This window comes from Drosophila rhopaloa, unplaced genomic scaffold (assembly GCF_018152115.1).
Source record: "Drosophila rhopaloa isolate 14029-0021.01 unplaced genomic scaffold, ASM1815211v1 contig_2, whole genome shotgun sequence".
Classification (NCBI taxonomy): Eukaryota; Metazoa; Arthropoda; class Insecta; order Diptera; family Drosophilidae; genus Drosophila; species Drosophila rhopaloa.
Genome location: NW_025335083.1, coordinates 26872827 through 26888674, shown reverse-complemented (window position 1 = coordinate 26888674; position 15848 = coordinate 26872827). Strand labels below are relative to the sequence as shown.

At 37.1% G+C, this 15848-nt stretch overlaps 1 protein-coding gene across 1 annotated transcript; it reads left to right on the top strand.

Annotated features, from left to right (window-relative positions):
* Positions 1 to 9288: 9288 nt before the first annotated feature.
* Positions 9289 to 14470, top strand: LOC108044767. Its single transcript, XM_017123908.2, has 2 exons — positions 9289 to 9622; positions 12270 to 14470. Exons 1-2 carry the CDS (start codon positions 9550 to 9552, stop codon positions 13286 to 13288), a joined length of 1092 nt encoding a protein of 363 aa, XP_016979397.1. The 5' UTR covers positions 9289 to 9549; the 3' UTR covers positions 13289 to 14470.
* Positions 14471 to 15848: the final 1378 nt, after the last annotated feature.

Below are 15848 nucleotides of genomic sequence, written 5' to 3'. Positions count from 1 at the left end.
CGTATAATATTATATTTAAAAGAATATTTAAAGACGATAAATTCATCATACTTATTTAATTGTAAATTTGAACTGATCGAGTTTAAGGGGGGGTTATAGTATTTAATTTTTTTTTTTGCATTTTTTTTTCTGAATGCACATCATCTTGAGAAAATTGTGTTAAAATTTTATATCGATCCGAGTAAAGCTTCCGAACTTATGGGCAGTTGAACGTAGGTAAGTTAGCTCGTTTTGTATGGGTGTCCAATACTGAACTGCATCAATGTACATATTGCTACAGTCGTCCGCCTTGCATAAAACTTAAATCGTATTTCTGAAATTGCTAAAAAAAAAAAAATACTACATCTCAGAGTATATGTATGTTAAGAAATAACGAAGTTATCATTCTATTTCCCTGTATTTCCCGATTGTTCCTATGGGACATCATATAGTAGGCCGATCCGGCACGTTGCTCCTAATATACTACCTGCTACAGACGGAATTGACTGTGCAGTGTTTCATCCAAATAGCTTTAGAACAGAGGAACTATTTTCGTAAAAACGGATATGGCTAGATCGGATCGCCTGGAGATAATTTGTAGTTGAGACATTTCCGCAACACGTAGAAGTCATAAATACATATTTTTAATAATTTCATAATTTTAAAAAAATGTCGAATTTTATAGGAATATCTGGAAATATAAAATATTAAGCTGTATATTTAAAAGTTTCGGTAAAGTAAGCTATCTTTCTTGTTTATATTTGCTATGTACAAAATTAATATATTTAATTTATACAGTTTTACTGGTTTTCTGAAGTGTTATGGTTGAGTATTGCTCTTCGCTTCTGGCCTCATCTGCTCTGTCGACAAATTATGACGAACTGTGCACAATCGTTTCCATACATCCTAATATATGTATGCATTTACACTGATGTGCTATCCCCATAATGGCCAGCTGCGAAGCAGCCAGATTTGTTTATGTGCTCTTTACCCCAGGGTTGCGCCTTAATTGCCGTTAACGTCTGGGAGCATTTAGAGCACATGAATAAGAGGTTCGTGATATTCAGCCAATATATAAAACGAATGCAGGATCATATTATTCCAATTTGGAGAAATAATGCATACCGTTTATTACAGACTCAGTGCGAATTGAACGCAAATATTTTGAATTATTTTTTTAAAATATAGAGGTATTTAACCCTAGTGGAAATATTCAATTTTGTTACAGTTTGCTGCTGTATCACTACGTTATGCCCACAAACGACGCAGTCTGGGACGCCTCCGCTCTTTTCGTCTTGAACTCTTGTGCCAGAAACCAAAGACACTTGAGCGACATATTCCTTCGAATACGCCACCATCACTATCCAAACGTTGCCAAAAAGAATTGGCCGTCGGGTACAAAGTCCAATTAGTGACATTCTGACAAGATTTTGCAAAGAGTCTAAACGTACATACATGTACATATGTATTTTAACGTACGAACCGAGATAATTAAAGAATCGGGCCGTAGAGCATCGCCAAAATGCTATTTTAATTGTCTACATATTTTTTACGGCTGGCGCCAATTTTTTGATGTGCAGCGTGGTATCAGCTTGTTAGATCCGTAAGTCTTAGCGTTATAGAGGGTAACGTACCTGGTGTTGATATTTTATGATTTCATAATTTTCTAAATCTTTTTGAAGATTTATGATAATTTTTCTAAATTTATTATATTTTGATAATTTATACAGTGGCGAGCAAAAGTGAGTGCATGTTCACGAAACTGACTTTCGGTACGAGATAATCAAGCAAAGTACATTTTTTATGATTACCATTTTATTCATAACAAATGCGAAAAAGAAACAATATCGTATAAGGTAAATTCTAAATGTTAGAAAGAAAACACCAGAAAAACCCGCATAAACTCACTTTTGCACGTTTTATGACTTCACATGGTGGCATGTTGGCCCTCTGCATTTGGTAGAAGGTATAATGCGAAAAGAGGACTACCTTAAAATTTTAAAAACCAATCTTCCCAATTTTATTGAAAAATGTGCTTATCCCGAAGACGAAATTGTTTTTCAACAAGATGGTGATCCAAAGCACACAGCAAAAATTGTTAGGGAATGGATTGGCAATCAACATTTTCAGCTGATGGAGTGGCCAGCGCAAAGTCCCGACCTCAATCCGATTAAAAATCTCAGCCCCAACCAACATGGCCAACCTTTGGGAACGTGTAACAGCGGAATGGAAGCAAATCCCTGAAGGTGTTATACAAAATTTGGTAGAGAGCATGCCAAACCGCATTAATCAAGTTATTGCTAATAAGTGTTTGTGGACAAAATATTAAAATGGATTTATTTATTTAATTTTTTTAAAACGTGCAAAACTGAGTTTATGCGCGTTTTTCTGGTTTTTTCTTTCTAACTTTTAGAATTTACCTTATACGATATTGTTTCTTTTTCGCATTTGTTATGAATAAAATGTTTAACATAAAAAATTAACTTTGTTTGATTATCTCGTACCGTTTGGTTTTTATGGGCGACGAAAGTCAGTTTCGCGAACATGCACTCACTTTTGCTCGCCACTGTATGTATTGACCTTTTCAGACCCCACACAATGTAGACAGATTCTTAAGACTCACAATTTATGTACATATATCTGACTGCGCGTGCTGATTGGAGATCGACAGTCTTTATTAAAAAAGGCAGATTAAGATAAGAAACCCCATTAGATTTGTTAAATAAGGAACTATTGACAGTAAATTTGCGGCCAAGCTCAGTTTATATACGCAAAAAATTCAATAGTTGTTGTGTAAAATTTGTATTTATTGTTAGTATACATTTACGAATAAATTCATATTTATTAACTATCTAATACCTTTCGAGGTGTAAAGATTTGTACTTGTCCATATTGCAAAAGCTCAAAGTGTGTAAAATCTAAAAAAAAATTTTGCTTAGGAGTCGAGAAATCCTTAACCGAATCAAAGGACTCCAATTAAACGGTTAAATTCTCTTGAAATAGAAAGTCGGAACTTATTTTTGATTTGTCCAATCGTCAGGATCATTACGTGTTTACGTGTTGCTCTTATTCTACTCCACTGAATAACCTATTTAAAAGCATCTGAAAAGCCCTAGCTATTGCAGCTAATAATATAGGCAGGTTAGCTCCGATCAACAGGCGATGCCCGCCAGCACATCATCAGGCGGGAATGACAGTTGGTCTGCGCCTTTTCATGGCAAGGTGTCTTCAAAAGAACACGGCTGCATACAGACTATTGAAAATAACAACCGAGCTGTACGTGCAAGCACACCGATGTCGATACGAGAATTATATAAATTCGAATAATTTAAAGAAATTTTCGCCAGATACGGCGAACAGATCGCCCGAGAGTCAACACTAGTTTTTTCATAAATGAAAATTGTTGATAAGAGTTTCGTATCTTTAATCGTTTTGCGTTTAATTTGGGATTCTGGACTCGGACGCATAAACAGAGAAACAGATGTATTCGGCACGCAAATGCAGAATTCAAACCAGTTACTGCGCCGGCGACCAGAGGTGCCGAATGCGGCAACATTGGCAAATGAGTGACCGAATGGCGAGTGGCATGTGTCAGCAAGGGCGTAGTCAGGGGGGAGCTTTTAGTGTAGGTGTGGCTGCTCCTCCTGCAATGTTTCCGGCTACGCTTATGCGTGTCAACTGCGGCATCTGGTCGGTCACAAACCAGACACGACCAAAGGCGCTGGACCTGTGCCGTGCCGCTTGTTGCCTTACTTATTTGCATTGCGCATATGAACACTGCCATCGCTTGGCCGAGGCCACGGCAACCAGCTGTGCATCTGGCGCCAGCCAAAAATTGACCAAATCGTCTTCTGTCTGGCTCTTTAGATATTGAGTGCAAAAATGGAAATGTAGTATACAAAAGACAAGTAAACAAGGCAAGGGCAAAAGCGCACCTACAGGCCAACTCGAAGACAGGTAGCGCAAACCCTAAAATCTAAAAAATGTTGTTCTACCTGTGCTAAAGCGCTACTCAGATTTTCATAAGCCAACATTAAAAACAATGACAAGTGGCGACTTCAAATTAAAAATAAAAATTGGTGTGTGATTTGCTTAAGCAAGCCTGCCGAATCAGCTAAAAAGCGATTTTCCAATATATCCACGGACCTATGCGGAACTCAGCGTGAGTGACAAGGGTGCTATCAACGAACTTAAAGCGCACACATACATACGTAAGTATGTAAGCGGGTATAAATAGACAGTTTTGATACCACACAAACATGCCCACATGCTAAGACATTCTATTAAGTAACTCATACGTACATATGCCTCGATTTGGGCGGCCACTTCTGCTCAAAGCGATCTCGACTTTCGTATTAACAATTTTCTGTTGCTGCCGTGTTCCTTCTGTGTAATTTCACATGTATAGAAGTGTTTGTATTTTTGTGACTAGAAGGCGAACGGTGGCAGCAATCAATGCAGATACGGTCACTGAGAAGGCCAACGCTTTGCTTACATTTTTGATGATGCGCTTGCGGGTGTTTCCGTACCAAGAAGCGTGGGAATTGCTACGGCGGAGATGTCTGGACCCATTAAATATTCTTGCTTCTCTTTCTTCTTTTCTTGCGTGCCAAGTCCTTCCCAAATTACGTTGTGGGGTTGTCTGCGATTTGTCTGGTCAGCAGTCCTGATTTTTAATTTTTGACATTAATAGCGTACTTCTTAGTATATAATTGTGTATCATGGGTATGATTTCTGGCACGCATGCTTTTGATTGCCAATGCTGCTGTATAGTTTCCCTCGCAGCTGTCACGTATTCAGAAAAGAAGTTCTTGTCGTACATACGCATTATAGATCCAAATACTCTTTTTATTATGTCGTTGGTGCTTTTGTTTGGATATCGGCTTTTATAAATACATAGATACTTAAATTTCACATATATTGAACCTATATTAGTCGACTGCATAATTTTCTTGGACCTTACAACAGATGTGTTCGTTAAATAAATTTTATAAAATAAATTCCCACGCAATTGCTTTTACAGCATGGAAAATGTAAAGACATGTTGTCGCCATTCTGAACACAGCTGAATGTAAATTTCACACATTTTAATTTTAAGGATGCGTATGTTTTTCCAATCCTTCTGGTCAGCATATGTATGTGCCAAGATGACAGCGTTGTTTCCATGAAAAATTGCAAATCTGGTTGACGCCGTTAACGGTCACAAGGCACAGAAAAAAAAAACTGAGAGTAGCTAAAGAATTAAGAAAGGTTGGCACTTTGTGCTCCTGATAAATGGCGTGCGGACGGTTTCTTAAAACAATAAATTCTCCCCTCACTGAAAATATTAAAGTAAAAAGTTGCCCTTTGGATATGCCTCTGACTGCAAACACATGTGTTCGCACAGACTGAGTACCCAAATGTTTTATCCGCCTACGTTAGCTCTGGGAAGTTCCTATGTTTTCCATATTTGAATCGGGACTTCGTTTGCTTTCGTCAAAATGTTATAATTTTTAAAAGTTATAATATGATAAAGTTACCGAGAAGTCAGTGTACTTTACTAGGGTGACATCCTTATATCCCTGCTGAGGATTATAATTTCAGCTAAAAGTTTGCAATGCAGTGAAGGAGGCATTGTCGACCCTATAAAGTACATATACATATACAAATATTCTTGATCAGCATTACTAGGCAAGTGGATCGAGCTCTGTATGTCAGTCTCTTTGTTAGTTTATATGCAAACAATACTGTCAGTTTTAAAGCTATCTGGATGACACCAAAATTCTTCTTTTAATTAAAATTGTTTTTTTGACTTATACCCATACAAGTTAAAATGTACATATGTATATATAGTCACTTTATAGATTATTTAATCATTGTTATACCTTGCATAGTAGTTACATAAGTTACGCAAATCCCACGTGCCAAGGCCGAGGGTTTGTTGGACTGCAAACATAATATTGAACATAAGAAGAGTACACGTGACGTCACATGCAGAGACATGTGCATATTACGGCAACGTACGGAAACAACCTGTATTAAGATGAATGTGTGGATGTATACATATATAAAACCGTACTCTCACCGTTAAATGTGGTGGATTTGCAGTAAAATAAGTTATTAAGCATGAGAATTCTAAGAAGTCAACACTACCTGATTTTGGTTGGTATTTCCAGAAATTTATCAATCGCCTATGCGTCTGGTAAACTATTCGAAAGGGCGAGAAATAAGTACAAGCAGACTGAAAGCAATTAGTGATCGAGACATCCCTACCCTGCTGGTAGCGCCATGCCAAGCTGTTTAGATACATACCTTCTACCTGCATTCCAACATATTCATGTAAATAAAATGATTAGACTCGAACTTCCATAACTTAAATTTGCCTATCTAGAAGTCACTTTAAGTCAAACTAGTTTTTGGCTAATCAATTCTGTTACTTACAGTTACCATAAGTCAAAGCAGATTTTGTTGGCAGATGTTGGTTCGGGTTATGGAATGTAAGTCCTTGTATGTAAGAAATACCCTGATCCCCTTGGTAATATTAGTTAGCTAAATCTTAGATGGAAACCTTGAAGCCAAACTGATCTTATACCTCAGTGATGTGAGCTCCGAACAGAAGCCAAATCAATAACTGCAAACTATAGCTAATTTTATAAAAAATCTGCGCAAACCATTCCGAAGTAATTTTAGCTGGGGATTACTAAAAAATGGTTTGTTTTCGAAGGTAAAGATCAAATTTCGACGTCACGTACACGAACCATTTTTGGAAGTCCAGGTTCTTATCCTTGAACTTCCAGCTTGAGAAAAGAAAACGACTAAAAGGCTTGATCGCGACTTTAACGTCGGTAGCGGAGACTGTTCAGGTTGCTACTCCGACGACTCCGAGGTCGGGCTTCAGCCCGAGCCTGTCCAATCAAAGAAAACAGGTTAGCCTGCAACCCAATAGCATTCTTATGAAGCAGAACAAGTCTGTAAAAAAACGAAAGTCATCATTCAAAAAGTATTTCGCGCGACAGCCACAAACTCGTGCCCAGCGTACATCTGTTGTACCATACAGGCAGACGAAAAGAACCCTAACGATATTTGTGGTAACGTTTTTGTTTTTCTGCAAAATACAAACTTTTTCCTCGAATTGATCTTTTTTATACGCAATACGTTCAGGCGGTCATGCAAGGATTCATCTCACACATACAAACATAAGGAAAAAAAGATTAACTAAAAGTATATATATATTTAGATTAAATAAACCAAATCAGAAGTGATGAATTTAATCCATGACCTTTTATTTCTTGTAAACTGGAACAAAAATAATTTTACACGTTCTACTAAACTTCTTTTTCATCACTGTGTTTTAAAAACGATAAAAAAGAGAGCAAGAAATTATATTATCCTACTACTAATATAGTCATTGTCACATTAATTATTTAATGGACAAAATTGTTGTGTATTTCCTTTTTAAAAAGGTTTAAATTATGCCTAAGTTAATAACCTCAGTTGATTTTAGATACGTCATGGCTATCATAGCCATGTCTGTTTTCCATCAAAAGCAGATGATAGACGTGTGCTCAAGCCAACATGACGCATATGCCTCCAACTGCGCAAACGCGATGCTGTAAGGAAGAAGTGAAACCGTTTTTATGAAATCCTGACGGTGGTGGAGACATGATTTCACCCATCACAACAACAATTTGATAAAAAGAGATTGATAATCCTGGTTAATTCGATAATATTTCAAAGATATTTTTGCACGCAACATATTTGCAACACCAGTTTATTTAACGTCAAACATGTTGCAATGGATTCGCCAATTTTGATGATATGATGAAGAACTTCCGTCCAAACAACATTTGTGAAATTGGAATATTCTCTTCTGAAAAATTAGTTTTGTGGAACCAACGACTTAACAAGCACATACAATAAAACAAGTCACATGGTACCATCGTAGATGCAGCCGAACTAATAAGCATTTGCTCGATTTAAATAATGGATTTCTTCTGGAATTCCCGAGAATGGATATTGTGGTTTAATTCACTAAAAATCTGTGTTTAAATTTTTTGTTTTTTTATGATGTAAAATTTTTGAAAAGTGGCTTTTTGCAGAAAAGTGTCCTAAAACCTGCACTTTTAAGCCCCCAACTTTTCTTACAGAAATCCGATTTCAAAGTGGCATACTTCTAAATGATTGTGATTTAATTCTCTAAAAATCGGAGTTTTGTCGCCATTTTTATAATGTTACCCCTTTCCAAATTTTCGCAAAATGGCTTTGCAGAAAAGTGGCCTAAAACCTGCACTTCTAAGCCCATAACTTTTCTTACAGACATTCAATTTCAAAGTGGCATACTTCTAAATGATTGTGGTTTAATTCTTTAAAAATCTGTGTTCTCAACATGGTTTGTATTTTGAGGTCGATTTTTCGTCATTTTCATAGTGTTACCCCTTTCCTTATTTTCAAAATAAAAGCTTTGAAAAAAGGTGTCAATAACCTGCACATTTAGCCCATAATTTTTCTTACAGACATCCGATTTCAAAGTGGCATACTTCTAAATGATTTTGGTTTAATTCTGTAAAAATCTGCGTTTTTAACTTGATTTGTAATTTTATATTGTTCCTAATTTTCGAAAATCGGCTTTGCAGATAAGTTACCTAAAACCTCCACTTTTAAGCCCATAACTTTTCTTACATACATCCGATTTCAAAGTGGCATGCTTAAAATGCTTGTGGTTTGATTGTCATGCATGATAGCGGTGTCAAATGGAAGAAAATTATGTTAATATGTGAATTAATAGTAAAAGTGTGTACTTCACTTGCTAAATCACAAGTGAGAAAAATATTCATTCATAAAACCAATGATGCGGTAGTCAAACATGCTCGACAGCGAACCGATACAAACATCAGTCAGTGTTGTCAGTTCTCGATTTTCAAATGAAAGTAAATGGCATTGTTCGAAATTGTTATATATAGCATGCAAAATAAAAAATAGATAAACAAATATTTAACATTTTTGTATAATTTATTATTTAAATTTTTGTTCAAAATGTTTTCTTTGTTTTTGTTTTGGTTCCAGTTCGATTTTGATTGGAGCCAAATAATTAACCTAGTACCAACCCAATTAAGACCTTATCTTTAAAATATGCAAATATGCTTTTTTATGTGTAATAGAAAACTTTAAAATATTAAAAATTTCTGACAGCTACCATTTAAATAAATTTCCGGATGACGGCAACGAAAATAGCTGAATTGACAACACTGGTTACCATACTCAGTTCGACCGCGTGCTGCTCTTAGCATGAAGCCGGCCGCTGCCAAAGGCACTTTCAATCCGCCAGATACTTTCGTTGTGAACAGTCGTGCTACCGTCGGAAAAGTTTACAAGAAATTGTGAAAAGATTGTGCCGAAGCTCATATATCTACGTTTTAATCGTATCTTCAACTATAAGAAAGTGAAGAATATTGCAGTGATATAGTTTCCGATGATATGATAAAGTCTTTGCAAATAAATTAATAATACTACAAAGCTGTGTGTAAAATCGAGTCCTAACAATTTTGGATTACGCGCTCCCTTCTAAGGTCTTGGATTTTCGTTGTTGCGACTATGGCCAACACCCACCCGGAAAATCTTTTCATGCACCTAAGCGCATTGGAATTAGCAGCAATTATAATGAAAGGTAAGTAAAAGACAATGCCACCTGTTGCCCGCAGAATGTGCAACGCTATGAATTTAAAAAAATATTCGCACCGACGTTGGCATTATTGTTATAATTATTCAGTTTGGTAATTGAGCAAGCCAATAATGGGGCAAAGCCTTGTGACACGCTGAAGATAACTGACGACAGGTATTTTTAATGGGGGGTTTTGCCGTGCCACCCAGTGGAATCTACGTTCGCACCGACTCAGACGATGCTTCATAATTATAAAAGGAGCCGTTTTTTGAGGGTGGCAATTCGAATGCAGATAGACGTATATAGCGCCACATATTTGTCGCCACTGTACTTTAACTCAGGGTTCGTGGTACATATGTCAGCCAAGCACTTTACGAGCTAAACGGAATCGGGGACGACGAGTCGCCAGACATATTGGCAATTTGTCTGTTTGTGGAGCTGGGTGCCAGTTGGCCTCCCAATGTGTATCATTTTTCGAAAGCGCTTGCTGACTGTTAAGCGTTCGAAGAGAGTCAAAAATGTATTTTTAGATATTAAGTACGGTCTTAAGCTTAAACACAAATCCCATATTCCGCTGTAAGCACTACTAATCACTACCGTTTGGGAAGGGCTATGTTCATTTTCAAGAAGGCCATTTTATTGGCCACGCTGTTCGGATCCTTTGCTAGCTGTGATGCATCATTTGCTTGATTAAAAAATATTAAAATATTTTAAATAGGAATTGATTGAATTTGATATAACATCAGGAAGGATATTTTATTGGCCATGCTTTTCGGATCCTTTGCTAAGTGTTAGGCATCATCTGGTTGAGTTTTTGCGATTCATTCATAAAAGTGATGCGTCATTTTACTACAATATACACCATATAGTCGCTTTAACATACTTACATTTTTGTACGTATAAGTATATGCACATGTTTTGATAAGATGAGGCTTCCCACACAGGGAACGCTTCCCAGTGGACCGACCGCCAGCCAAAAGCCGCCTATGATGATAACCTTTCGGTGACTTTTGGCGTGAATATGGGATTTTCTGATGCCTCTGACAGTTAATGTCTGCCGTTTTTAAGTAGGTTTTAGCTGATTTCCACAGGAGGGCATTCATTCTTGGAAAAAAAGGCGAATAACGGGAAAACCGTTGCCAATTTCAACGCAGAAGTTTCAAGATCGGATTTAAGCGACGGAGACGGATCAGGTGCATTAAATTTTAATGACATCTGAGCTGACAGAGACTTGTTTTTCAAATGTGTATGTTATTTTGAGGATCTTCGTTAAAAAATCTATTTTATCAATATGTTAAACACTCAAATATTTTTATTTAAGTACAAGCCGCCAGTTTATAAGAAATATAATTTATGGAAATTTTGAAATCGTTTACAGAGTATCCGTCTTGCACAGGTGTTTTGGCTTAGACTATGGCAATGACGGCGACGACGTAAAGTAAACATTTGTCTAAATATTAATTATAATGCTGAATATAAAAACCGCTTAAGACAAGGGATGCAGTCGTGGCTAAAACTTTGCTGTTGCTTGTACAGCCTGATTATGTGGCCGTAATGTCAGTCAGTTGCTTTAATTTATTTTCGTTGTTTATCTGTCTAAAATTAGAAAAGATAGCAGAATACTGTGCTTATAAATAGTTGAATCAACATTAAAAAATCATACCTTCCGTAAGATAAACGTACAACAAATTTACTCATGACTTCTATATATAAAGGTGTAAATAGGCTTCCCTGGTGTGTGGAAGCGAATATTGGCTGATATTAAAAATAAATAATAAATAATTATAATATACTTTTTAGCAAACCCAAACATACACACATGATTAGACAGATATTTCAGTCCAGCACTATTAGTCTGAATTGTATTTGGCTTAGCAAGCACCCAATTAGGTTGACCAAATTGACAGCTGCTACCGTAATTAGCTATTGGAGAGACTGATATTTTTTCACTAGCGACTTATCGAAATACGTACATACATATGAATATCGTGGGAGATTCTACTCTTGAGCTCTTAACTTTTACACATTCAGTTGTAATCGCGAAAAAAGACGCACATGCTTGCTGGCTTATTTGTTTTGTGATTTTATAAATTGCTAACCGGGTTGTTGGCTCCTGCTGCTGAACTTGAAGTGACTTTATTCGCCAGACCTGAAATAAATAACTTTTAACAAGTAAGCTCCGTTTAAACACTTTAATACCTGTGGAGGTCAGTGGTAAACTGACGGGTCCGAAACTGGTTTCGTTTTTGTGAGCAATGCATAACTTTACTTTACATTATCGTCTTCAATCGATTGTACTTGGCGACTTAAATGGATTAAATATAAAGCTTAGTTATTAGGACAATGGGTGGTAAGAAAATTTTACTAACGCAAATAACTAATAGGTTAGCATACGTATATCCTACATCAACTCATTTTGGTCTCGAACAGCTTGTAATAAAAAATCAAATTTTGTGATTTAGTAGCTAATGAAATTTGAAAAGCTGAAGGGGTGTCGCACAAAGTCAGCTGAAGCCCTATTCGGCGCGTCTGTTCCGCGAAAACGGGGGTTTTTTGAATTTGTTAATACAAAATGCCAAACATTAGTAACCGGTTCGGCGTTAAACGTCACAGATAGAAGACAACTAACTCTTTATTTTTTTGTTATTTTTAGATTCACCCAATTCCAACGACCGTGATGCGGGTTTTTGTTCCGCCAGTTCGGAAAGCGAAGGCGGAGAAGATCTAGCCCTCGAGCATGCGCTCAGTGGTAATCCCGACATTGAATCAAAAGGAACAGACGACTCGGCGGACTCTAAGCCCATAGCACTTGTACGTAACAAGCGCAAGAGTACGGAACCCTCCAAAGTCGTGGGCTTGGCGACACCCACGACTAGTGCGTTGCATGTTCCTTCGTCCAATGCGAGTATGAATGCAACGGGTCCCTTAAAAAAACGTATACGCTACACCTCTTCTGCCGATTCAGGGGTTGTGTTGTCACCTCCAGTCATAGACTCTCCACCACCCAACAGTTCTTCGACTTCAACGTCAAGGCTGGTGCAAGAAAATATGCCGAATCCAGCTCACATATTTGTCCGGCATCCAGGAGTCACTACTCTCCACAGACCGTTTGCCGCCCATCCCGAACAGCTGGAACCACTCGAGTTGGTAACGAACAAGAAGCAATGCGTCGACAATGCGGCGCTGAAAACGGATAATTACTCTTCTTTGAATGGAAAGCACCAGACTGCCAAAAAGTTGTTGCAGAAAAAGGCTTTGAAGGTACCAACTTCATCTGCTTTTCTAGACGTCAGTCTTAGCGATGAGGATCTGAGCAGGGCGGTATTGGCACCTGAAATGTCTATATCGCGACCTCAACAACAACAGCGCAATTACAAGAATATGACAAGGGAGCGCCGCATCGAGGCAAACGCTCGTGAGCGGACCCGCGTGCACACCATATCCGCAGCCTACGAGACCCTCCGCCAAGCCGTTCCAGCTTACGCCAGCACACAAAAACTATCCAAGCTCTCCGTGCTGCGAGTAGCCTGTTCCTATATACTGACGTTGAGCAGAATGGCTGGCGAGGACTACAGCGCCGATCAGTCGGAGCCGTCTATTGCCGAGTGCTTGAAGGCCGTGACATCTACAATTCAAACGGAAGGAAAGGTAAAACGGAAGAAAGACGAGTGATCTGTCCAGTTTAGTCGACAGATACACTTTAAGACTTTTAACGCGACTGATTACTGCTACTGTTATAAATCATCAAATCAAGTGTGCTAAGCCTAGGCTAATCCTGCATACAGCATTCCTATTCACACGCTATGAGTCTTAAGAATGGTTAAGGCCACAAGTGGCCAAATAGCTTTAAAAGTTTTCAAGGCTTTGCTTAGTTATAATGTGCGATACATTCTTTTTGAGTATGCGTTCATATATAAATAAATTGATATTTTTAGAATTAAGTACCAGCGATGTGATCCTAATTTAAAATCGCTTTGTGCTGAAACATGTTAGGCAGTACAAATAGTCAAAACCAACACATTTAAAAGACATGAATATACATTAAATGACAATAATGTTAGCTTTTTATATATGTCTGAAAATGTTTCAAAAAGATTTTTATTATAAACAGGACTCCTATTTTAATACTAAAACATTAAACAATCATAAAATTATAAGAGGAACTTTGCCAAAATGGATACATTTTAATATGCCTTAGGATTTGATTAAAACAAATATATATTTTTACATATACCTCTTAAATAAGAACCTTTTTACAAAACTATACAAAGTTTTGCACAAGCAATAAAGAAAAACTTGTTATACTTTCTTACCCGTTTGCATATTTACGAGGGAAATACTGTTAATTTAGTTATTTTTTAAAATTCCCATGATGAGGATGGATTAGTTTGGTCTATCCAAGAAACTGAATTGAAAACCTGAAAACTTCGGTATGTGTATATAGTACTTTTACTCAATAACTGTAATCTCAGTGTTTTATATAAATACATATTTGTAAATTAAGTTAGTACAAAAGAACACCTACTTTCATTGGTTAATTTTATAGATTTTAGTGAGCAATTAATGCAACAAAAAAATGTTATTTTTGAGGTTATAAACTTTCTGTATAAATTACCCATAACAATTAATTATTTAATCAAAGGCATCAATTCGCATATGTGATGAACTTTGATGCAGATTCACAGAGCTTAAAACGCATTTTCTAACAAATTCCTTTTGGTATGCCTTAAATGCACCAGGGCATATATTATAAGCGGGTGAGAGTAGATCCTTCAAATTTGTGTACAAATTTGGACCATCTTAATGTTGATATTCTTACGCATAAGTGCCATAAAAGCAGAAAATATACAAATCTGAAAGTCAAGAAAATGTGTTTTTTATTGGTTTGGGGTGTAAAGGGCCCACGGAAGTCGGTTGGTGTATGGTGTTTGGGGTTGACGTTGATCCATTAGTCACCTGGGTGCAAACGCACTGAAGATTGCAAACAAGCACAAAAACGAAATGGAGGTGACGGTGCTAAGGAGTAATTTATGTCTATTCGTTAAATAATCTTATCGTTTGCAACAAGCTATTTGGTGGTATTATAAACTCAACAGGTGCGCACAGAACGGCAGGCGATCGATTCCAGTTCACCTGAACGCATCCACGTTATTAAAAAAGCGTTTTGGCACACCACAGTCCCCTTATCAGGTTTATAAATATATTTGTCAGCTTATCTAGCAGGCACAAAGTTTACCGATATCACAGTTAGTTAACATAGTGCATGCGCACCTATGACGTATTCAAAAACAACACAGCCCAGTTAACTACGCAGATGAATATCAAAGAGTCTGCATCTAGTTGACCCAGTGCAATATCCAGCACAAATTACATCAGCTTAGAATCCTATAGAAAACTGGTCAGCTGCAGCAGTTTTTTATCAGCATAAATTACCTAAAGCAGGTGGTTGAGCTAGCACTCATTTTTATACACCTATTTCAACGTGCTTACATCTCAATTTTCGTTATTTTAAAAAGTGTTCTAAAATTATATAAAACGCAGTTTGACTTTTATAAATGGGATGGCTATAAACTTATCTTTAGCTGAAGTTTCCGAGATCCGAGGTGCATAACAGTGATATCAACTATTCGTCAGAATGAAAAAGACTTTCTCCCACAACCAAAAAAAAGTCTAAAAAATACTAAGGTAATTAGCCGAGGGAAAATAGTTTACTATGAATTTAGCAGGACCTTTAAGTACGATCGGTTTCGTAAGTAGAATTGCCTTGAAAGCAGGGAGTAACTGTACTCAGTTTTAGTGCGCATTTTCTTTGGTATTTTGCTAAATCTAAAAAAAATCCTTTTTCTTAGGTTTACGTCGTTATTCTTACAGTTAGGAATATTTTTCTGTTTGAACATGGTCGGCTGAACTTGTGTCAATTTCTAGAGATCATAGACTTTTTCTTTAACTGTTGATGGTTATTATTTAATGTATTTGTTCACTGTATCCCTGCACTCAAAATCAAGCCGAGTTAATACCTGGGGATTTGGGACTCGTTTTGGAGGCGCACCGTGTCGTTAACTTCAGCCGCTTCACGCCCAAAAACATTCAAGTAGAGGACATCTGTTGCCACCTGAATCGGCGTGTTTAACTTATATGTCGACTGCTGGTTCCGACGCAAAAATTAGCATTTGTGTAAACAATGAAAAAATAATAAACTATGGCAAGTCGGTGCATCACATGTCGTGACGAG